The sequence below is a fragment of the Salmo trutta genome, chromosome 23 (assembly GCF_901001165.1).
Source record: "Salmo trutta chromosome 23, fSalTru1.1, whole genome shotgun sequence".
Lineage (NCBI taxonomy): Eukaryota > Metazoa > Chordata > Actinopteri > Salmoniformes > Salmonidae > Salmo > Salmo trutta.
Window position 1 is genome coordinate 20,724,246 of NC_042979.1, and position 25,740 is coordinate 20,749,985.

A 25,740-nucleotide genomic window follows, 5' to 3' on the forward strand; every position below is an offset into this window, starting at 1 on the left:
ATGGTTGAGTAACCAAGTGGTAGCCAGCTAGTGACAGTGACTAAGTTCAGGGCAGGGTACTGGGCAGAGGCCGGCTAGTGGTGACTGTTTAACAGTCTAATGGCCTTGAGATAGAAAATGTTTTTCAGTCTCTTGGTCCCAGCGTTGATGCACATGTACTGACTTCGCCTTCTGGATGGTAACAGGGTGTGAACAGGCCATGGCTTGGGTGGCTGAGTTCCTTGATGATCTTCTTGGCCTTCCTGTGACACTGGGTGCTGAAGATGTCCTTGGAGGGCAAACAGTTTGCCCCCAGTGATGCGATGGGCAGACTACACCAACCTCTGGAGAGCCCTATGGTTGTGGATGGTACAGTTGCCGCACCAGGCAGTGATACAGCCCGACAGGTTGCTCTCAATGGTGCATCTGTAAAAGTTTGTGGGGGTCTTAGGGTCCAAGCTGGATTTCTTTAGACTCCTGAGGTTGAAGTCTGTTGCATCTTTTTCACAACACTGTCTACGTTAGTGGACCATTTCAGATTGTCGGTGATGTATATGCCAAATAACTTTAAGCTTTTTTCACCTTCTCCACTGCAGCCACGTTGATGTGAATGGGGGCGTGCTCTCTCTGCTGTCTCTTGAAGTTCATGATCAGTTACTTTGTTTTGTTGTCATTGAAAGAGAGGTTATTTTCCTGGCACCACTCCACAAGAGCCCTCACCGCCTCCTTGTAGACTGTCTCATCGTCGTTGGTAATCAGGCCTACCACTGTTGCATGGTTTTAAAACTTGATGATTGAGTTGGAGACGTGTGTGGCCACGCAGTAATGGGTGAACAGGGAGTATAGGATGAGGCTGAGCACGCATCCTTGTGGGGCCCCTGTGTTAAGGATCAGCATAGTGGAGCTGTTGTTGCCTACCTTCACCACCTGGGGGCGGACCATCAGGAAGTCCAGGATCCATTTGCATAGGGCAGGGTTCAGACCCAGGGCCCTGAGGTTAGTGATGAGCTTGGAGGGTACTATGGTGTTGAAGGCTGAGCTGTAGTCAAGGAACACTATTCTTACATAAATATTCCTCTTGTCCAGATGGGAAATGCAGTGTGCAGTGCGATGATGATTTCGTCATCCCTGGATCTATTGGGGCGGTATTCAAATTGCAGTGGGTCTAGGGTGTCGATTAAGTTGGAGGTGATTTGATCCTTAACTAGCCTCTCAAAGCACTTCATGATGACAGAAGTAAGTGCTACGCAGCGATAGTAATACCTTCACTTTCTTGGGTACAGGAACATCTTGAAGCAAGTGGGGAAAACAGACTGAGATAGGGAGAGATTGAATATGTCCCTAAACACACCGTCTGGGTCGGCAGCCTTGCCAGGGTTAACACGCTTAAATGTCTTACTCACGTCGGCCACAAAGAATGAGATCTCACAGTCCACGAATAAAGTGTTTAGCTTGTCTGGGAGCAAGACGTCAGTGTCCGCAACGTGCCTGGTTTTCCTTTTATAATCTGTGATTGTCTGGAGTCCCTGCCACATACGCCTCGTGTCTGAGCCGTTGAATTGGGACTCCACTTTTTCTCTGTACTGACATTTTGCCTTACGAACGGCATAACTGGACTATTTGTACTAAACCATATTCCCAGTCACCTTGCTGTGGTTAAATACGGTGGTTCACGAATGCTGCCATCTATTCACAGTTTTGGGTTTGAATAGGTTTTAATCATCACAGTGGAAACAACATCCCCTATACACTTCCTGATAAACTCACTCACCGTGTCAGTGTACAAGTCAATGTTATTGTCAGAGGCAACCCAGAACATATCCCAGTCCAAGTGAACAAAGCAATCTTGAAGCATGGATTCCAATTGGTCAGACTAGTGTTGAACAGTCCTACTTTCTATCTATAGGAAGGGAGGAGCAGGATGTAGGCGTGATCTGATTTGCCAAAGGGAGGGTGGGGGAGGGCCTTGTAGCCTTCCTGGAATGGAGAGTAACAATAGTGGAGAGTTTTTTATGCGTGAATGGCGCAGGCATGTGTTGATAAAACTTCGGTAGCGTTCTTCTAAGATTTGCTTTAAAAAAGTCCACAGCTACAATAAATGTGGCCTTAGGATATGCGGTTTCCAGTTTGCACAAAGTCCAGTGTAGTTCCTTTATAGCTGTTGTGGTATCGTCTTGAGGGGGAATATACACGGCTGTGACAATGACCAAATAGAATTCTCTCGGGAGGTAATACGGTCGGCATTTGATTGTGAGGTATTCTAGGCCAGATGAACAAAAGGACTTGAGTTCCTATATGTTACCACAATCAGACCATGAGTAGTTAATCATGAAACATACACCTCCGCCTTTCTTTTTCCCAGAGAGTCCTTTATTCCGGTCTGCCGAATGTACTGAAAACACAGTTTGCTGTATGGACAGGGACAGTATAGAGAGCCATGATTCCGTGAAACAGAGTATGTTACAGTCCCTGATGTCTCTCTGGAAGGAGGTCCTCACCCTGAGCTCATCTACTTTATTGTCCAGGGACTGAACATTACCAAGTAATACACTCGGAAGTGGTGGATAGTATGCACACCTCCTGAGTCGGACTGAAAGTCCACTCCGAAAACCTCTTCTCTGCCGGCAGCGTCTTGGAGCAGTCTCTGGGATAAGTGGAATTGCCTTGTGGGGTACGAACAAAAGGTACAATTTAGGAATGTAGTATTTCTGGGAGAAATGCTGGTGAGTTACCGCCACTCTAATATCCAAAAGTTATTTCCGGCTGTGTAATAGTGCAACAGACGTTCTGAGCTAATAATGTAGGAAATAACACATAAAAAACAAAATACTGCCAAGTTGCTTAGGATCCAGAAACAGAGTGGCCATGTCTATCGGCCCCATCTTTTCATTGTCAACTGCCCTTCTATGTCAATTATGACATTTCTCAGAATCATCGAAATTGGACACACTTCCCAATCAAAATAGACGATAATCTTGATATTCCTTTAAATGTTTGAGATGATAATCTTGATAGTATTTTAAAATGTTTGATAGATGATCATTTTGATAGTCTTTTAAGATGTTTAAAAACTGATCATCTTGATTGTCTTTAAAATGTTTGATAGATTATAACCTCAATAGTTTTTTAAAATGTTTGATAGATGGTAATCTCGATGGTTGTCACCCTGCAATGTCAGAGTAGTTGTGTATCTGGTGTCATGGACAGAGAATCACACACATACTGACACACACACATACAAACACACAAACACACAGACACACAAACACACACACATTGACAGCCCCTCTCGCCTCTTCAAAGTGCCTTCAGAAAAGTGTTAAACTGCAACCTTCTATGCAACAGGAAGTGTAGTTCACACAGGAAGACAGAGCACCATGGTCTATAGAGAAACATTGCTTCAACTTCCAAAGCCCCCCTAGAGTACATTTGCATGTTGTGTGAATGCATGACTAATCGAAACCCTAGCTAGTCTAACTTATTAATGAGTTTTCTTAGTATTCTTCTGACCCACTAAAGCAAAAGCCTTGCTAACATAGAGAAATATGAAGGTACAGACACCAGTCCACAACTGCTTGCGGTGTAAGCATTTTAAGCACTTTAATTGACTGACTAATGAAACAAACTGGCAGTCACCCACCCTAAAGACCAATTATGGCTGGTACATGTTTGAAGGGTAGGGGGCTGTGAAAGGTGAGGGTAAAGGAGTGGGAGGCTTGCGTGTGAGAGAAGAGAAGGGCACACACACTGCCTTCCTAAACTGCCTTCCTTCCTGGCCCTAATGTGTGTGTGTTTTGGGTTGTGCTGTGTCGGGGGTGTGGGGGGGTATTTTGGCAGAGGGACTTCTCTGTCTCCTGCCTGTCAGTGGATGGGCCAAACAATGAGACAGGCAGGAGAGAGAACGCCTGTTGTTAAGCCTAAACAGACTGGGTTTGTCACGCCCTGACCAGGTGAACTCTGCTATTTTGGTCAGGGTGTGGCATTTCTATGCTTTATTTTCTATGTTTTGGTTATAGCCTTTCTTTGTGTTTTATTTCTATGTTGGGCTCGGGGGTGATTTCCCAATCAGACAGCTGTCGCTTGTGAAGTCTGATTGGGAATCACATTTAAGTTCCTTTTCCCCCACGATGTTTGTGGGTTGTTGTCTCGTTATTTGAGCACGTAACGTATAGGCAGTTTTTCCTTGATTTTGTGTACATGTTTAATTCTAGTGTGTTAAATAAACATGTATTCGCTCCCAGCTGCGTTTTGGTCCGCTTCTTCGTCTCCCGACGACAAACGTTACAGAACAACCCACCGAACCAGGACCAAGCAGCGGGAGGAAAAGGAGCGCGAGAGATGGGCTCGCGAGGGGAAGGAGTTCTGGACCTGGGAGGAGATCATGTCGGGGAGAGGACCCTGACGAAAGGATTCCCAGGTCGAGGAGGTAAAGCCAGCCGGTAGACGGAGTCGCAGGCGGCGGTCGAGGAGGCCCGGAAAACACCGGAAGGGCAGAGGAAGAGCCCAGACCACTGCTCTCATGGGGGATGACGGCGGAGGAAGAGACGAAGATGATGAGGCAGTTGATTGAGGACCTGCAGAGGGAAGATCTGGAGGAGGAGCCATGGTACGCGGAGTTGCGCGCTGTGTCGCCAGTGCGCCCGCACAGCCCGGTGCGTCCGGTGGACATGCCCAGCACATGCCGTGCTAGGATGGGCATCCAGCCAGGACGAGTGGCTAAACCGGCTCCACGCTTCAGTTCACCAGTGCGTGTTCACAGTCCTGTCTGGCCCATTCCTGCTCCCCGCACCAAGCCCACGGTGCGTGTCCACAGTCCTGCCCGGCCCGTCCCTGCTCCCCGCACCAAGCCATGGTATGCAGAGTTGCGCGCTGTGTCGCCAGTGCGCCCGCACAGCCCAGTGCGTCCGGTGGACATGCCCAGCACATGCCGTGCTAGGATGGGCATCCAGCCAGGACGAGTTGCTAAACCGGCTCCACGCTTCAGGTCACCAGTACGTGTTCACAGTCCTGTCTGGCCCGTCCCTGCTCCCCGCACCAGGTTAGTGGTGCGTGTCCCCAGTCCTGTCCGGCCCGTCCCTGCTCCCCGCACCAGGTTAGTGGTGCGTGTCCCCAGTCCTGTCCGGCCCGTCCCTGCTCCCCGCACCAGGTTAGTGGTGCGTGTCCCCAGTCCTGTCTGGCCCGTCCCTGCTCCCCGCACCAAGTCAGTGGTGCGTGTCCCCAGTCCGGTCCGGCCCGTCCCTGCTCCCCGCACCAAGTCAGTGGTGCGTGTCCCCAGTCCTGTCCGGCCCGTCCCTGCTCCCCGCACCAGGTTAGTGGTGCGTGTCCCCAGTCCTGTCCGGCCCGTCCCTGCTCCCCGCACCAGGTTAGTGGTGCGTGTCCCCAGTCCGGCCCGGCCCGTCCCTGCTCCCCGCACCAGGTTAGTGGTGCGTGTCCCCAGTCCTGTCCGGCCCGTCCCTGCTCCCCGCACCAGGTTAGTGGTGCGTGTCCCCAGTCCTGTCCGGCCCATCCCTGTTCCCCGCACCAAGCCCACGGTGCGTGTCCACAGTCCTGTCCGGCCCGTCCCTGTTCCCCGCACCAAGCCCACGGTGCGTGTCCACAGTCCTGTCCGGCCCGTCCCTATTCCCCGCACCAAGCCCACGGTGTGTGTCCACAGTCCTGTCCGGCCCGTTCCTGTTCCCCGCACCAAGCCCACGGTGCGTGTCCACAGTCCGGCACGGCCCGTGTCTGGTCCACCGGTGCCCAATCCTGTTCCGGTCGACGGCTCCGCTCCGGAGCCTGAGCATGCCGCTCCACAGTGGTCCAGTCCGGGCCAGAGGGGTAGGGCTAGGGTGGAGGCAGGGGGAGAAACACGCCCGGGGCCAGAGCCTCCACCGAGGGTGAGGCGCCCACCCGGGTCCCCCCCCCCTAATAGACTTTAGGTCGGTGCGCCGGGAGTACGCACCGTTGGAGGGGGGGTACTGTCACGCCCTGACCAGGTGAACTCTGCTATTTTGGTCAGGGTGTGGCATTTCTATGCTTTATTTTCTATGTTTTGGTTATAGCCTTTCTTTGTGTTTTATTTCTATGTTGGGCTCGGGGGTGATTTCCCAATCAGACAGCTGTCGCTTGTGAAGTCTGATTGGGAATCACATTTAAGTTCCTTTTCCCCCACGATGTTTGTGGGTTGTTGTCTCGTTATTTGAGCACGTAACGTATAGGCAGTTTTTCCTTGATTTTGTGTACATGTTTAATTCTAGTGTGTTAAATAAACATGTATTCGCTCCCAGCTGCGTTTTGGTCCGCTTCCTCGTCTCCCGACGACAAACGTTACAGGGTTACCCCTCCTCTAGCCCTCTATAACCTATTGTAATGCGCTAGGTCTCAATGGTGACTGGACGGGTCCTTTGCACTGGAGCTGCTATTAGATGTGTGTGTCGGTTAGTTTTTCAGCATAGTATGTGTATCAGTGAAACTTCACCACACAGGACTGGACCAACACCATACACTCAACGTTTCCGATGTGAGTAAGACTTTTAAACAGGTCAACATTCACAAGGCCGCAGGGCCAGAGGGATTACCAGGACGTGTACACCGAGCATGTGCTGACTAACTGTCTTCACTGACATTTTCAACCTGTCCCTGGCCGAGTCCGTAATACCTACATGTTTCAAACAGACCACCATAGTCCCTGTGCCCAAGAACACCAATGTAACCTGCCTAAATGACTACCATCCTGTAGCACTCACGTCTGTAGTCTTGAAGTGCTTTGAAAGGCTGGTCATGGCTCGCATCAACACCATCATCCCAGACACCCTAGACCCACTCCAGTTTTCATACTGCCCCAACAGATCAGCAATCTCTATTGCACTCAACACTGCCCTTTCCCACCTGGACAAAAGGAACACCTATGTGAGAATGCTATTCATTGACTACAACTCAGCGTTCAACACCAATCGGTGTCCCGTCCATGGGATGGTTGAGCTAACGTAGGCTAATGCGATTAGCATGAGGTTGTAAGTAACAAGAACATTTCCCAGGACATAGACATATCTTATTTTGTCAGAAAGCTTAAATGTTTGTTAATCTAACTGCACTGACCAGTTAGTAGCTATTACAGTGAAAGAATACCATGCTATTGTTTGAGGAGAGTGCACAATTCTGAACATGGAAAGTTATTAATAAACAAATTAGGCACATTTGGGCAGTCTTGATACAACATTTTGAAGAGAAATGCAATGGTTCATTGGATCAGTCTAAAACTTTGCAAATACACTGATGCCATCTCGTGGCCAAAATCTAAATTGCGCCTGGGCTGGAATAATACATTATTCTCTTGCATTTCAAAATTATGGTACAAAAAATACAAAAGAACGGTTGGTTTTTTCTTTGTATTATCTTTTACCAGATCTATTATGTTATATTCTCCTACATTCCTTTCACATTTCCACAAACTTCAAAGTGTTTCCTTTCAAATGGTACCACGAATATGCATATTCTTGCTTCAGGGCCGGAGCTACAGGCAGTTAGATTTGGGTATGTCATTTTAGGTGAAAATGTAAAAAAAGGGACATATCTTTAAGAGGTTATTAAAGCTCATCACTAAGCTAAGGACCCTGGGACTAAACACCTCCCTCTGCGTCTCGATCCTGGACTTCCTGACGGGCCACCCCCAGGTGGTAAGGGTAGGAAACAACAAATCTACCACGCTGATCCTCAACACAGGGGCCCCTCAGGGGTGCGTTCTTAGTCCCTTTCTGTTCACCCATAACTGCGTGGCCAAGCACAACTCCAACACCATCATTAAGTTTGCTGACGACACAATGGTGGTAGGCCTGCTCACCGACAACGATGAGACAGCCTATAGGGATGAGGTCAGAGACCTGGAAATGTGGTGTCAGGATAACAACCTCTCCCTCAATGTGATCAAGACAAAGGAGATATTCATGGACTACAGGAAAAGGAGTGCCGAAGACACCCCCATTCTCAACGACGGGGCTGTAGTGGAGCAGGTTGAGATCTTTAAGTTCCTTGGTGTCCACATCACCAACAAACTAACATGGCCCAAGCACACCAAGACAGTCGTGAAGAGGGCACGACAACTCCTTTTCCCCCTCAGGAGACTGAAAAGATATGGCATGGGTCCTCAAAAGTTCTACAGCTGCACCATCGAGAGCATCCTAACTGGTTGCATCACCGCCTGGTATGGCAACTGCTTTGGCTCCGACCACAAGGCACTACAGAGGGTAGTGCGTATGGCCCAGTACATCACAGGGGCAAAGCTTCCTGCCATCCAGGACCTCTATACCAGGCAGTCTCAGAGGAAGGCCCTAAAATTGCCAAAGACTCCAGCCACGCTAGTCATTGACTGTTCTCTCTGCTCCCACACGGCAAGCGGTACCGGAGCCAAGTCTAGGACCAAAAGGCTTTGTAACAGCTTCTACCCCCAAGCCATAAGACTGCTGAACAGCTAATCAAATGGCTACCCATACTATATCAATTGACCCCGCCCTTTTTTTACGCTGCTGATTCTCGCTGTTTATTATCTATTATCTATGCATAGTCACTTGACCTCTACGTACATGTACATATTACCTCAAATACCTGTACTCCCGCAGATGACTCGGTACCGGTACCCCCTGTATACAGCCTCGTTATTGTTATTTTATTGTTGCTTTTTTATTTTTTACTTTAGTTTAGTAAATATTTTTCTTAACTCTTATTTTTCTTAAAACTGCATTGTTGGTTAAGGGCCTGTAAGTAAGCATTTCACAAGCATTTGATAAGATTTGAATATACTTTGTGCAATTCTGTTTGCGATAAATAATTATGTGTATGCAAATACTTTATGTGCATGAATGTGTGTCTGTTTGTGTGTGTGTGTGTGTGTGTGTGTGTGTGTGTGTGTGTGTGTGTGTGTGTGTGTGTGTGTGTGTGTGTGTGTGCGCGTGTATGTCAGTGGTAAGTTTTCCCTGTTTCTCTTAACAGAAGGCACAACACAAACTGTTAAAAGTCATGCCTCACATTAGTGTTAAACAAACAACACACTCAGTAAACCACCTCTGGGCAACACCAAGGAAGCTACAGCAAAGGTCTTGCATAATATGCATCAACACAGTACAGCAAACAGTGTGTGTAGGCTATGTGTGGGCGGGGTGTGTGTTTTTTTTGTGAATGTTGTTTCTATGCAGATCGAGAGGATGCTGAGGGTCTTGCTGTTGTGGTCTGTTGGTCTGTCTGTCTGTCTATCTGTGTGTGGGTGGAGTATGGATGGTGCAGTGATATCAATAAGCTTATCTCTATACTCGCTATCTTCAGAAAAGCACTCAACCACTATTACTTGTGTGTGTGCGTGCGTGCGTGCGTGTGTGTGTGCGTGCGTGCGTGCGTGTGTGTGTGTGTGTGTGCGTGCGTGTGCGTGTGCGTGCGTGTGTGTGCGTTTGTGTGTGTGTAGGAGTTTGATGTGCACCCAGGGTTAGTACGGCCAGGCTTGCAACACTAAGATAAAATCTGTAACAACACAGATTTCTAATTAAAACAGTGCCAATCTTCAGAGATGTCTGGCCCCACACTGATTATCTACAAACATGGATTGTTAAATATTTGTCTTCTTTTATCAAGTCCCAGCCAGGGGCCACAATTACCATGCAGCTCCGATGCTCTCCTCCGAAACACAGTGAGGATCTGAAAAGCTCATTTGACACAATGAATGTGAAAAAAAACTGTATAGAATTGGAACAGAAAAGGCAATTCTTCCCAGTACGTATGCAGTATTGTCCATTTTTATCTGCAGTAGACACACACACACACACACACACACACACACACACACACACACACACACACACACACACACACACACACACACACACACACACACACACACACAGCTACATGACAAAAATGTTTCAATAATATGAACACAGTTGAAACCAACAGAGCAGGTGATAGAGGGATATTCTAACATCCAGTCCTCCGCACACAGCCCCCACTCCCTCCCTCTCGCTTTCCCTCCTCTCCTGTCTGCTATCAATCATTTAGACATGTCCACAGACCTGAACCCCTCAGGGAGAAAGAGAATGTCAAGAAGACTCAAGTCAACAGGGTCACAGTTGTTTTTTAAGCCCACCCCTCAACAAACAAAAACATCACAGCTGATCTCTTTTGTCTTCTCAGGGAGGTGAGAGGGGGATAGATAGGGAGGTCATCCAGAATCAGCTTGTCAGGATGTATGTTTGTGCGTGTGTTTGCGTGTGTGTGTGTTTGTGAGAGCAAGAGAGAGAAGGAGAGAGAGAGAGGGGGAGAGACTGAGTTAAACTTTGCTGAAAATCTCATCTTGCTAAAACTTGACATCACATCACTGTGCATATATTGAGTGAGGTCAAACACCCTTTCTGCCAACCACCTAGCAACCCCCCTCGATAGTAAACAGGGCCTCCTGGTCTTCCTCTCCTAGACCACTGCCCCCCCCCCCCTCCTCTCTGCCCCCCACACACACCTCTCCATCACATTTCCTGGACAATATTATCACAATGGCTGCCCTGCTTGGCATGGCTTCCCTATCTTGCTCCGCTCTCTCATTCCCAGAAAACACAGGATGGAAAACTTCTGTGTATTATAATATCCACCCTCACCATCACAACCTTGTATTGTATCTTTCCACTAAAGCCAAGGCCAAAGGGAGGTAGTCACATTCAACCACCAGTCTATAGAATGACTGCAGGACTTACAGGCACTTACAACTACAAGGGCAAATATGGGCAACAATGGCCCTTTGTACTGTATTGCTATTTTTGAAGAGTTCTCGTTAAAACAGTATGATTTATAAAATATGAGAGAGAGACGCAGCATATGAATTTAGTGAATACTGTATTTGATTGAAACTACTGCCCGGATCCAATGTATCATAAATAAAATAAAGTCCCCCTGTCCATTGTACTGTACTGATGATGCTACTCAATGGTTATGTAGCCACTGATAACTAACTGTAGAGGAAGTTCTGGAGGCCATATGGTCTTCCCACTGATAACACTACACACAGGTCAGGAAACGTGACAGAGGGAACAAGAGAGAGAGAGCGAGAGAAAGAAAGAAAGAAAGAGAGAGCGAGCGAGCGAGAGAGGAAAAAGAGAGAAGAAGAATGAGAGAGGCAATGAGGAACACAGAACAATATCATGCCTCAGATCATTGTGCGTATTGTCCTGACTTTTTAGTAAGTGTGTGACCCCTGTTCAATATCACTTTATCTCTGGTACTGTATGTGTGCAATACAGTACTGTACAGTAAGCAACGTTTACTATAATCTGTGAATTTCAGATTGACAGATAGACCATATATTTTTTTAGTACTTGTTGTTTTTTTCTATCAATGCTATTCACAGCAGTTTCCCATTAAATACTGTGCCACAACCTCAACATTTCTTTCAACTATGTTTGCTCTTATATAACATGAGTCAAATATTTCCAAATGAATGGATATAAATTGCGCTGACAAACTCTCTAGAAATGAATATCAATCTACATTTTCTGTCATAAACAATGACCTATGAATTGCAACTACTGGTATACAGTGTTAAAGAGCCATATGGAACAAAGAAAAGTGTTACAAGTAGAAATGACAGCTCACTGAAGGTGTGAAGAGGTTTCCCTTGTTAATTTCCATTTTGTTTATTGTCTATTCCATTTACTTTGGCATTGTAACATATGTTTCCCATCTCAATAAAGCCATTTTAATTGAATTGAGCGAGAGCGAGACAGAGACAGAGAGAATGACACAGAGAGAGACAGAGACATACTGTACAGAAACATGGAAAGAGCTACATAGAAAAGCCAGAGTGCACACACAGAGCAGGACATAAAAGAGAGCTGAGGGAGAGAGGGCGAAACAAGAGAATTTATCATAGCAGAGATTTCAAAAGTATAGGAACCCTTTGATCCATTAAATAAAAGCCGGTCACTGTGCAACACTCCAGAAGTACCATTCTGGGTCCTAAATAATTAATTCCCCACTACTAAACAACAGCCCCTCATGTAGATACACAGTCCTGTGCAATGAACAGTTTGATCAGCAATCTTCCCTCTCTCTCTCTCTCTCTCTCTCTCTCTCTCTCTCTCTCTCTCTCTCTCTCTCTCTCTCTCTCTCTCTCTCTCTCTCTCTCTCTCTCTCTCTCTCTCTCCCTTTTCAAATAGTTATGAGATGTAAAGTTATTTTTGAACCGAGTTGTCAGCATCGTCTCTATGATAAACAAACTCTATGAGATGGATTCTGTCAAACTAGCAAAATATTTGTTCCAATGCTAGTCCTGTATCATTGTCTGTCTGAGGGGAGAGGAGAGGAGCGGAACGGAGAGGAGAGGAGAGGAGAGGAGAGGAGAGGAGAGGAGAGGAGAGGAGAGGAAAAGCCAAGAGAAAACAATAGTATAGAAGTCCAATGCAGTGCAGCAGCCACCCAGAGGTTTTCAAACTGTGGTCTCTTTCTCTGTTTCCTCTGTTCTCTGCTGGTATTACACAACACATCAAAGACAGAGGCACTGGGAGGGTATTTAAGAACATTGACAAGGGCTGGGAAACATTTTCATACTGCATTCCACAAACATTTTGACAGTTAAACAAACCCAACATTTGCAGTTGTAGAATATGAATGAAGAGAACTAGAATGGCAGTATAGAGACTTGTGTCAGATTCTCACAACGTGTTCCTCTCTTAAATATTTTCATTAACAAGTCCCATCTCACTGATTTTACTGATCCTGACACACACACACACACACACACACACACACACACACACACACACACACACACACACACACACACCTCTCGTCAGAAGCCGTTTACCTTAATGGAGAGGTGCTTGCTCTCGTGGAGGATCATCTCCTCAGAGACCACCAGTGTCCGTGTGGGGTTACACAGGTCCAGAGGCTGCACACCCAGGAGGAGAGGAGAGTTAAGGGTTAGATTGACATTAGATTAAACGTTAGATTACGTTTAGGCAACATACTAGGAATTAAATGAAGATTACATTATCATCCATGGCAAAATACTGCAGTTTTATATCACTTCAAACACACTACATTTACTAATATTGCTTATAATGACAGTACACAATACTACAACAAAAGTCACTGATACTAAACTCATAACCCTGCTATAAACGTACAATATCATTCACAACACTCACAAATACCACTAAATAGAGATACAGATTGATAGACATGTTTCAAGGATAGACATATCTGGGAGGGGTGTTCTCATGAACATAGCTGTACATGAAGGAGCATGTAGCTACAGTACCATCTCCATATTAGCTCCAAGCTCCATGCTCTCTGCCCACCAAAGGGAACAATACAGGCTGTGCAGCTGGCGGCTCTCGTGTAGCTACAGTCGCACCAGTCTCTACAGAGATCCTCACAGTGTGAGCTGTGACTGCAGGAGTCTGTGAGATGCTCAATCTGTGAAGTGGCGCTAGGCTAAAAGCGCTAGTGCAGCGGGGGTGGTAGCCACATCCTCTTGTGGACCCGGACTGGAGCTAGAGAGACCACAGGGATGGCTGTTTCACTGTGCAGCTAGGTGATTCAGTTAGTCAACAGGAAGTACTATTACAGACCATTGTAGAATCCTGGGAAGTGGGTAGTCCAGTTGTGCAATACACTCACACCTTGACATTGGACATATAGAGGAAATGTGATTCATTCTAGTGTTTTTATGACAGAATCATATGTTGCTACACAGATACACAGAGAGGAGAAGCACTGCAACAAACGTGGTTTTCTTAAAAGTGATCAAAATAAAAGGGGAAAACCCCTAACGGCACTAACAGAGAGATGCAAAAATGGTGAGTCACATATACACACACAGACACACACACACGCAAACACATGCACACACACACACACGCACACACACACACACACACCTGAACAAAGATGGGGAAGATAAGGATCTTGGGTGCTGCTTTGACGTAGCCATAGTTGCCGTGCGGGTTGTCGTGTTGTACATGGGAGTGTACTATAGTACAGTTCTGGTAGTTAGCAAAGTTGGAGCTCTGGACCTGCTGGTAGCTGGGTGGGGGTTGGCCAGAGAGGTTGGCTTCGGATGGCTTAGACATCTTGGCATTAGTGGAGCGTCGTAGGAAGGTGGTCCGGCCTGCTAGTCCTACACCCCCAGGCGGGGCACCGCCAGACCCCTGTTTCTGGGGCATGCTGGCCTGACCCGGGTATATCCTCCCTGCTGAGAGACATCCCACGCACAAAAACACACACTGGGAGTTAGCCTGGGTACATAGAAGTACAGTGGTTATAGATAGAATTGTCCTGCAAAACCACCTTGTTCATTAAAATCCTAGTCAGTAGTGGCTTACCCAAGGTACCATGGTTGTCCTGGTAGACAGGCCTCAATATCTGAAAGAGACAAAAGCATCACAATCAATGGTCCTGTTATAACAGTTGACCAATACCATACGCTGCTTTAGGATACTTTCACATGTAATGTATCCATCCCACCATAATAAATGCCTAACATGAAGTCAAACTGAAGCACTGGTCGTGTTGAGCATGGAATGGGGCCACAGACTGTTGTCTGACTCCATTACTACTGTAGTGCAGTAGGCCTATGTGTTCTCAGGCCAGTGAGCCATGTCACATATTCAATAAACATGTGTTCAGCTCAAGGAATAGACCCAGTGACCTGAGAGCTAATGTGTGCTGTTGATACATGATGGTGACTGTGCTGTTCATTGATTCTTATGGCCTTGAGTGACACAGACGTCAACCACACACTGTACTGTACTGTACCGTACTGTATTGTACTGTAGCACTATGAATACAGGCGAAGGACGACATTGCCCTTGGAAATTGAACGGTTGGTGGGGAGAGCTGATCCTAGAACTGTGCCTACAGATAACTACTCAAGTACCCAAGTAACGTTGCCCCTGGAAATGTAATGGGGGAGGGGGAAGCTGATCCTAGAACTGTGCCTAAAGATAAGATCTACCCGATATAACAAGCCAGGTGAAAGAGGTGAACCAACCAGAGGCATATCAATGGCTGTTACATACAACTATCTTCCATGATTGATTCCTCTGCTGTGTGTGTTTCAGTGGGGACTGGCTGACAGGATGAAACCAAATCATCATGGATTGTATGCCTGCTCTGACCTGGAGGAGAGATGCTCCAGTACCCCATCCTTCAATGTTTGGATTTAGTCAGAAAGGTTCTATCCTCTTATTTCCATCCACTTTGACAACTGCTTTATCTACATTCTTCCTTTCCTCTACCCTCTTTTTCCCTCTTCTGCTGTACCCGTCATCCATCCATCATTGCCTCTCGCTACCCCATTAATCCCTTCTACTTCTTATAACCATTATTCCAACCTCTTGATGTACTACTATTATTCAGGCTGTATCACAACCGGCCGTGATTGGGAGTCCCATAGCGCGGCGCACAATTGGCCCAGCGTCGTCCGGGTTTGGCCGGTGTAGGCAGACATTGTAAACAAGAATTTGTTCTTAACTGACTTTCCTAGTTAAATAAAGGTAAAATATATACCCATATCTACTCTGTTCCCTAACCCATATTTCCCCATAGGGAAGGTAATGGATTAATGGGGGGTAGCCATTCCTCCATCACCTCCCTCGCTTATCCCTCTCTCCCCCTCTATCCCCTTTTCTGCATCCTATTCCCACTCCATCCAATCCTCCTCCACAGCCGTCCAAGCCAGTCCACCCCCTCACACTCCTAACCCCCTAACCCCTGTGCTCTCCTCTTAGCATTTAGACACAGAAGACGTTCCCATCATGCTCTCTGAGCCCTATGTCATGCCATATCTGTTGAGGCAGCACAGCTACCCTCAAACAAACACACTGCCCTACATACACACATGCGCTGAACAAGCGCACACACACTCAGATTGCCAGGCAGGCTGCAGCTCCCAGACTAACCGACAGCCTTACAGTGTCGAGGTCCCTGGGTCTGGATGGAATGCAGGGTATACAGCCTCCTTCATTTCCGCTAGAGGCCTTCTAACAACCAGGCTACTGAGTCACGGAACCCCTCAGCCACATTACTGTCTGTGATTGGCTGTTCAAGCTCAGTGGGACAGATAATGGAGGATTAGGTCAAGACTAGAAGTTCTAGGTTTTCTGGTTCTCTGCATTCATTGCTTCAACATAACTGGTCCCTTCTTCCAGGCTGGATGGTTAGTGTTGTATGGTTGGGGATGTTAAGGAATCAAGTTCACAATCAGTGTGTTTCTTTATCCATTTGTTACACTTTATTATGTCTTTATCATAAAGAGCTATTGCCTCATATACAGCATGTCACAGGATGTTACAGTGTGCATCATTTGATAGAACACCCCATGGGTCAACTGTGGCTTTCCCCATATAGGGGCTTGAATACTACCTACTATTGCAGCAAATCTCAACTCTTGATTGTATACTTTTTTTTCACAATTTCTCATTCAACTACCTATTGAACTATTTACTATATATAGTATATGTGATTTACAGAATGCACGTGTCAGTTTGAATTACACAGATATTTCTCAGGTTAGAATGGCAGGGTATATCTCAGATTTAAATGGCAGATAGTGTATGTCAGGTAGGATTGGCACAGATCTATGGCAGGTATGAATGGCACATATTGAGATCTCCAGTGTATGTCAGGGTCTAGATAGTGCCATCGAGGGGGTAAGGCAGGAGCCTGGGATGGACCATGAGCCTCTGCTCCCCCGGCAGTACCTGGCTTCCTGGGTTTATGGGGGCCAGGATGATGTAGTTATCTCCGTTGGACGCCTTCACTCTAGTCCCCTTCAGCGTGGCTGTGTGGCTCTGGCTATGGGTCTGGCTCCTGGCTTTACCATCCACCTCTTCCGCCCCCCCTCCTAAGCACCTCCTCTCCCCCCACGGCCCCCCTACTCCTCCTACCACTCCCCTGCCGCCCCCCTCAGAGCCGTTGACCAGCACCCGGCGGCTGGTCCTGTGGTGGGCAGGGAGGGGGGGCACGGCTGGGGGGATCTTGTCACGGTCTAGCCGGTCCTTGGACCTGTCCCTCCGCCTGGTGGGGGGTGAGGGGGTGTCGTAGTTGGGCTTGTAGGAGGGCCGGTGAATGAGGCCCTCAAAACTGGGCTTGGCAGCCGGCCCGGTGCGCCACACCACCACCGTGATCTCATTGGAGCTGTTTCTGTAGAGGGAGGGAGAGAGGGAATGTGACAACTAGTCAGGAAGAGTGAAAAGGTAAGCTTATCGCCGGCAAAGGACGTGAGCAAAGAGGCCACGGGCCAGAGTGTCTATATAGGAATTGCTGTGCATAGATAAACTTAAAAAATGTACATGTGGAGCTCTATAAGTGTTGACGATAGTTATCCCTGTCAAAGTTGGTTTAGTCCATTATTTCCTCTGTGTCTCCCTGCCTGTAGTACCTGATGGCGTGGGCGAGCTCCACACATTTCCACTGTTCTACAGGCTGACCATTGAGCTGCAGCACAGTGTCCAAATGCTGCAGACCTGCCTGATCCGCCGGACCACCTGAAGACAGGAGAGAGGTCAGTAGAGGGCCACACACACACACACAGATATCGCACAAATACCCACACACACAAATCTCTGACCACTTCAGGAGAGCAGATGGGGCAAGAGATCACAAATACACACAAAGTTATACAAGCAAGCTTCTACCCACTCATTTATATACAAACCTGATATGCTTAACCACCTCAGGACAGTAGGGGGCAAGACTGGTATACACACACAGGAAGGAAAAAACACACAGACACACAATCACAAACTCACAGACACAGACACACACATCAACACACAGACAGCAGGGAGAGGAGAGCCTTGCCTGGATCGACGGCCTGTACCCTCACTGGAGAGTCAGAGCAGATGGTGAAGCCATAGCCGTCCTTTCCTCGAAGGATGGTCACCTAAAGACACAGAGACATCAAATCACCATATGTAAAGACATTATTCAATTATTACATGACAATGTACTGTATGTCTATGGAGTGAAAAGCAAATATTATTTTCGAAAAGCCATCTACAGCCAAATAGGAGCAGTTAGACCAACATGTGAGCATTTTGCCTACAGATTAGAGCGTGATTCTCTCACTGACCAGCAGCTGAGTGTGTGTGGATGGAAAGTGTGTGGATGCCAGCCACACAGACTAGCACCTTGGCCCTCATCAAAGGAGGTGGGCGCTTTGGTGTGGTTCTGACGCCAACTGTGGACAACAGCATCCGCACAGAGCAAGAGCGCAAGCACACACACACACACACACACACACACACAAACACACACACACACACACACACACACATTTACATTTTTACACACACACACACACACACACACACACACACACACACACACACACACACACACACACACACACACATACACACACACACACACACACACACACACACACACACACACAATGCCCAAAAACTGTCTGTAAGAATTCCAGGAATAATGCCAGTGTGTGTGCCAAAATCAACAGTGCTCCGTCCATAAGAATGTTTCCATCTCATCTGCTGACAATAGGGCCTGAAATTAAGCTCAGTAAAAGTCTGTCTGAACACACAAACACAGTACGATGTTAATCCAAGACTCTTATCTAAAGTCAGTTTTATGTCTCCCCCTTATAGTTCAGATCAGGATGGTAATAGGGTATACTGATCCTAGATCTGTGTCTGTGGTTAACCTCTGAGCATGTCTAAGAGACTGGCATCAAGGTGCATAAGCGTATTAACTTGTTTACCTTTGATGACTACAGTACAACCCTAAGTAGCAAACGGTGACTTGAATAAAGGTTTTAGGGAGAATTCCTAGAATCCCTTGACGGATTTGCCTACAGGATTTACCATCTGTAATCTAGTGACCAACTTGAACATTGAACCTATTAAGGATTAGCCCCTTTTTTTCCAATTTTCGCTTAAAATGACATACCCAAATCTAACTGCCTGTAGCTCAGGACCTGAAGCAAGGATGTGCATATTCTTGGTACCATTTGTAAGGAAAAACGTTGAAGTTTATGGAAATGTGAAAGGAACGTAGGAGAATATAACACAATAGATCTGGTAAAAGATAATACAAAAAAAAAACGTTCTTTGGTATTTTTTTGTACCATCATTTTGAAATGCAAGAGAAAGGCCATAATGTATTATTTTTCCAGCCCAGGTGCAATTTAGATTTTGGCCACTAGATGGCATAAGTGTATGTGCAACGTTTTAGACTGATCTAATGAACCATTGTATTTCGGTTAAAAATTTTGTGTCAAGACTGCCCAAATGTGCCTAATTTGTTCATTAATAACTTTTCATGTTCAAAATTGTGCACTCTCCTCAAACAATAGTATGGTATTCTTTCACTGTAATAGCTACTGTAAATTGGTCAGTGCAGTTAGATTAACAAGAATGTAAGTTTTCTGCAAATATCAGATATGTCTACATCCTGGGAAATTTTCTTGTTACTTACAACCTCACGCTAATCGTATTAGCCTACGTTACCTCAACCGTCCCGTGGAAGGGACACCGATCCCGAAGAATTAACATGAACTGTTAAAACCTCTTGATGCCCATTATTGCAAGGCCATATACAATCCCTATGTACAGTACCTGTGAAAAGTTTGGACACACCTACTCATTCAAGGGTTTTTCTTTATTTGACTATTTTCTACATAGTAGAATAATAGTGAAGACATCAAAACTATGAAATAACACACATGGAATCACGCAGTAACCAAAAAAAGTGTGAAACAAGTCAAAATATATTTTATATTTGAGATTCTTCAAAGTTGGCACCCTTTGCCTTGATGACAGCTTTGCACACTCTTGGCATTCTCTCAACCAGCTTCATGGCGTAGTCATCAAAAAGGTGTGCATTGTTTAAAAGTTAATTTGTGGAATTTCTATCCTTCTTAATGCGTTTGAGCCAGTCAGTTGTGTTGTGACAAGGTAGGGGCGGTATACAGAAGATAGCCCTATTTGGTAAAAGACCAAGTCCATTTTATGACAAGAACAGCTCAAATTAGCAAAGAGAAATGACAGTCCATCATTACTTTAAGACATGAAGGTCAGTCAATCCGGAACATTTCAAAAACGTTGAAAGTTTTCTTCAAAAACCATCAAGCGCTATGATGAAACTGGCTCTCATGAGGACCGCCACAGGAAAGGAAGGCCCAGAGTTACCTCTGCTGCGGAGGATAAGTTCATTAGAGTTAACTGCACCTCAGATTGCAGCCCAAATAAATGCTTCACAGAGTTCAAGTAAGAGACACATCTCAACATCAACTGTTCAGAGGAGACTGCGTGAATCAGGCTGTCATTGTCGAATTGCTGCAAAGAAACCACTACTAAGGAACACCAATAATAAGAAGAGACTTGCTTGGGCCAAAAAACACGAGCAATGAACATTAGACCGGTGGAAATCTGTCCTTTGGTCTGATGAGTCCAAATTTGAGATTTTTGGTTCCAACCGCCGTGTCTTTGTGAGACATAGAGTAGGTGAAGGGATGATCTCCGCATGTGTGGTTCTCACCGTGAAGCAAAGAGGTGGAGGTGTGATGCTTTGCTGGTGACACTGTCATTGATTTATTTAGAATTCAAGACACCCTTAATTAACCAGCATGTCTTCCACAGCATTCTACAATGGCCCAAAACACACCTCCAGGCTGTGTAAGGGCTATTTAACCAAGATGGAGAGTGATGGTGCTGCATCAGATGACCTGGCCTCCACAATCACCCGACTTCAACCCAATTGAGATCATTTGGGATGAGTTGGACCACAGAGTGAAGGAAAAGCAGCCAAAAAGTGCTCAGCATATGTGGGAACTACTTCAAGACCGTTGGATAAGCATTCCTCGTGAAGCTGTTTGAGAGAATGCCAAGAGTGTGCAAAGCTGTCATCAAGGCAAGGGTGATTTATTTAACACTTTTTGGTTACTACATGATTCCATATGTGTTATTTCATAGTTTTGATGTCTACAATGTAGAAAATAGTAAAAATAAAGAAAAAACCCTTGAATGAGTAGGTGTGTCCAAACTTTTCACTGGCACTGTATGTCCAATGAGAATGCAATATGTTCGTTCACATACTGTAAATGTCATGATCACTAATTATAGTGTTTTGTAAGGGCTTGGCGCCTGAAATGGATGAAGACAATTAAGTAAAGGATAAATCAAATTGGTGCATAAACTTTGGTTCATCTGATTCACTCTTGATATGCTGTGAGCTGACAGTTTGGCAGATTACACTGTGATAGATGGACACAAACTGTGAGAACAAAGAGTCACAGTCCATAATCACTGGTGACATACGGTATGTCACCCCCAACATCATGTCACCGTCCCCACCACCATGGTGACAGCTGGGTTGACCTCCTCCCACTGCTGACTGACTGACTGATTGGCTGTACAAGTTATGTCAATGATGACATTTCTCAGAATCCTCCAAATTGGACACACTTTCCACTCATCAAAATACATGATAATCTTGATAGTCTTTTCAAATGTTTGATAGATTATAATCTTGATAGTCTTTTCAAATGTTTGATAGATTATAATCTTGATAGTCTTTTAAAATGCTTGATAGATGATAATCTTGATAGTATTTTAAAATGCTTGATAGATGACTATCTTGATAGCCTTTTAAAGTGTTTCATGGATTATAATCTTGCTAGTATTTTTAAATGTTTGATAGATGATAATCTTGATAGTCTTAAAATGTTTAGTAAATTATAATCTTGATAGTTAAAAAAATGTAGATAATCTGGATAGTGGAGGAGACAACTGTTTAATAACACAACATACTGGCTAACAACCAAAGACAACATCACTACTGTCAGATATGAGAGAGAGAGAGAGAGAGAGAGAGAAGGAAGACGTGAGATGAAGAGAAGAAGAGACAAAAAGACAGTTGGGGAGAAGAGAGAAACAACAGAAGCGAATAGAGAAAGGCCGGGGGAGAGTCTGAGGGAGAGAAGAGAAAGAGAAAAGAGGAAGGGAGAGAGAAATGGGGGCTCTGTAGGGGGTAGTGGTGTGAAGGGATGGTTGGCACGCAGTAGAAGAGGGAGGGTAGAGGGGGGGTAGTGTTAATTAGAGGTGCCCCCTGGCCTCTCTGAGCGTGGGACCGGACCACAAGGAGACAAGACACACACCGACTGGCATCCAGGGCCTGACAGTGGGCACACGGTGGGTACACACACACACACACATTCTTACTCACTAACTCTCATCCCTGGTCTTGCTCTCCCATGCGCTAACACACACGTCCAACCTTGCTCCACAATACTAATGCGATCAGTTTGTACAGCTCTTCAGGCCAAGGCCAGAGAACCAGCAACAACTGTCTGACAGGCAGCATACAAAGCCGGCTCAGAGTGAGCATCTGGATGCTATTCTCCCATCTCCAGTTTGTCTCAAGAGCCTCTAACGCCTCAATCTATCTCCTTCCAGTCAAATGAGAAGGTTACGAGCCCACTTATATGGTGCTTTAGAGTGAGTATGAAACTACCATTGCTCGCTATTGAGAGACTTAGCTATTGAAATGAGTTGTACAAGAGTGTATTTATGTAACACGTAGGAGTGTGTGAGTGTGTGTGTGTGTGGAGTCGTGACCTGTTGTTCTGTGAGATGCACATTGTGTGGGTGCATGGGTGTGTGCATGCGTGTGTGTGTGAGACCAAGCTTTCTCTCTATGTTGTTTTGCCTCAACAATCTCATGAGACACTACAGTATCTATGAGAGCCCACAGCTATGAGTCAACCCACTGTCTGTCTGTCTGTCTGTCTTCTGTGTGCTTATGCTCTGTTTGATGTCTCTCCAGCCTGTAAACCCGATGTGCCTCAGTGATTGCACTACTAACTTACACACACATGCACACACACTACAGGACTAAAGCAAAATAACAATTCTCTCCCATCCACTACCAGGTCTGTTTGTGAGCTGAACTCCACAACACTATAACTCCAGTAAGACATTCCCAGTCCGTTGAGCAAGGCCTTATCTTGGTCACCGTGTTTTGGTGACAACATGTCTAGGCTGGCAGAAAAACAGAACTCTCTGCCAGCCCAGTATTGTGTCCATGTCAACACGCTGTACTGACGCGATGCCATGCAAACTCCAATCACTGATTGAAAACTGTTAGATAAGAAAGGTTTGTGCTTGAGACTGATTTGTAAGTGAGGATGAGAGACTCCAGACTGGGTGTAATTGTTAGCCTGTAGCACAGTCTCAATTTTCTCCCTTTCTCTCTTTTTCTCCATCAGATTGCCTCTGGATAAATAATGCAGATGGCGGAGACCTCATTCTTCTGTCTCTCCCAGGAAACAGGGAACACACTTTCATCCACTCGTTTTTACACTGGTTTCCTCATCATCACTTCCCTTCCCCGTTAGATACTGTAGGAGTGAGCTTTCCAATGGCAAACACTCCAATGGCAAAGTAAAGCCTAAAGCCTCAAATACAAATTCCATAACTCTGCTATCTATCTCTCTCTTACTGTTCCGGTGCCTTAATCCAATTGCACTATACAAAAAAATCTATATACTTTCCCAACCAATTGAACGGTCTGCTTCCTACATCATTGCTGTCATCTTTCTGTTCCCTTGTCATTTTAAAATGTTCATGCTTTCTAACGCATTCTCTTTGTCTGTATTGCAGTCTCTCCAAAAGAGCCGGCTACACACAGAACCCTATCTGAACCCCCATCCCTCCTCTCCCCCTCTTCTTCCATTCTCCCACTACCCCATTCTCTGCACTTCCATTCGCACACCCTCCTACCCCACTCCTTGTCCTCTCCCTCTCTTCTCACTCGCACACTTACCTGACACTCTCCCCCTATTTGTCACACCCCTATGCACAACACACTTCTATCTCTCCCTCTATCCCCCCCCTCCCTCCCACCCTCCCTTTCTCTCTCCAGGTGATTATCTAGGGGGACAGACCTGAGGCAGTCTAGCGGCGATGCAGACCCTACACAGCCCGTGGATGGTATGCATGACTCCAGGCTCCTCCTGAAGACAGACACACTGTGGATGCTCCTCTGTCTACAGTCCTGGATGGTTCTCTGGGGATGTTCCTCTAGAGTTCCTCTGTTCTTCTTTATACTCAGAGGAAGATCTCCTAAACACAATAGTCTGTATGGTCCTTTGGGTTCTCCCAACGCTGTATGTGCTCTTCAATGTGTTATGTATGGTCCACCAATCTGATTCCTGTCCACTCTGGATGATCCTCTGTGTGTGGTTGTCTAGTTAGGGTCCTCTATGGAATAGTCCAGTCAGTATGGTCTGTGTTGATTGCTGTCCTTTATGAGGCAACCACTAGGTATGGTCCTATCTGCATGGTCAACATGCAGTCAATAAGATGCACTGGAAACCGTTCTCTGTATGTGGTCAGTGCAGTCACCAATTAGATCCTCTATTAAATATTCTAATGCTCCGGGTGCGGTACTCCAAGCCCTATGTATAGGTCCTCAGAATGCTATGTATGGGTCCTCAGAATGCTGTGTATGAGTCCTCAGAATGCTGTGTATGGGTCCTCAGAAATCTGTGTATGGGTCCTCAGAATGCTGTGTATGGGTCCTCAGAATGCTGTGTATGGGTCCTCGCAACACCGTGAGTCCTCCTAGCGCTGTCCAGTCTTCTCTGATCTGAGTGAGTCCGTGTGTGGGGGCTGGCGTCGCGGAGGCGAGACTGGTGCTGCGTTGGCCTGCTCCAGCCACACTGCACTTGGCATGGCCGCTCATGGGAACTCTGCTCTGGAGAAGAATGGGAGGAAGTGCTCCCTCACCCCCCCTCCTCACGCTCCTCTCTTTTTCCTCCCCCCCACCTCGAGCCCTGTCCGGGCCAGCCTGTTTGTGTGCCTACCCTCGATAAGCCCAGAACAACTTCCTGAGCCAGCGGTACAGGGCTGAGAGAGAGTGGTGAGACAGACTGCTCACACACACAGATGTGTGATCATACTGTAGAAGTGGAAGAGAGAGAAGAGCACTGTGAGAATGAACGCTTTTGCATACATAATATGTATGTTATGCATACGGAGGTAGGAGGGAGTCGGTAGACGCTCAATCACAGGCATGTATTATAAATACAGTAGATATACTCCTGTGTGCTTATGAGCATCCCCCTTTGCCATATTCACCCACATGCGCTAACAAGAAACATCCACTGTGTGCAGCCTCCTGTTGTGCAACTCTTACAATGAAAGACAGAACCCGCTGCTGATGAACGGCTGAAAGCAGCAGGAGGCAGTCTGCAACCTTCCACATACCTCTCACCCAGCAATTTCTCTGCAAATCTCTCTTTTTCACACACACACAGTCAGTTTTCACACCTAGACACACTCTCTGGAGACCTCCCTCCGCTCTCTCTAAACTATTTTACATCAGTCTCACACCAGACACCATCATGTTTGTTATGTTTGGTTCTTTCATATTTCCTCTCCTTTTCCTTTCAATTTTCCGTGTGCAGAAATTCAGGTCTTTGAATGTGCTACTCCGGCAAACCCCTTTCCAGTTATCAAAACACTCTCCTATTTTTGTTTTTGATTGGCTACGGCATGAGAGCCGGAAACAGGAGGGCTATGAAATCTATGTAAAATAACAACAAACATCGCTCGGCCAGGCCAGAAAACTGGCAAATGTAACCCCAGAGCGACCTCATTAATTCTTAACATGTCTCCGTTCCATTTATCCTTTAGTGGCTGGCTCACTGGAGGTTTACAGAGTCACAGAAAAGGAGAGGCCAAAGAGTAACCCATAGTGGGCTCTCTCCACAATGCTAACAGGCTG

At 46.3% G+C, this 25,740-nt stretch overlaps 1 protein-coding gene across 7 annotated transcripts in view; it reads right to left on the bottom strand.

The window, feature by feature from the left end:
* The window catches only part of LOC115159546 (regulator of G-protein signaling 3), a 192,598-nt gene that overhangs the window by 139,076 nt on the left and 27,782 nt on the right, over positions 1-25,740 (bottom strand). For 4 of the 7 annotated variants that reach the window (XM_029709372.1, XM_029709371.1, XM_029709369.1 and 1 more), the window contains 6 exons: positions 17,794-17,875; positions 17,372-17,477; positions 16,692-17,133; positions 14,313-14,352; positions 13,869-14,182; positions 12,791-12,874 (listed from right to left, as the gene is read on the bottom strand). In XM_029709372.1, the coding sequence (XP_029565232.1) occupies positions 12,791-12,874; positions 13,869-14,182; positions 14,313-14,352; positions 16,692-17,133; positions 17,372-17,477; positions 17,794-17,875 (1,068 nt within the window). Of the gene's footprint in view, positions 1-12,790; positions 12,875-13,246; positions 13,358-13,868; positions 14,183-14,312; positions 14,353-16,691; positions 17,134-17,371; positions 17,478-17,793; positions 17,876-23,896; positions 24,708-25,740 lie in introns of those variants that run through there. The other 3 variants (XM_029709370.1, XM_029709368.1, XM_029709373.1) reach the window with 3 other exon arrangements.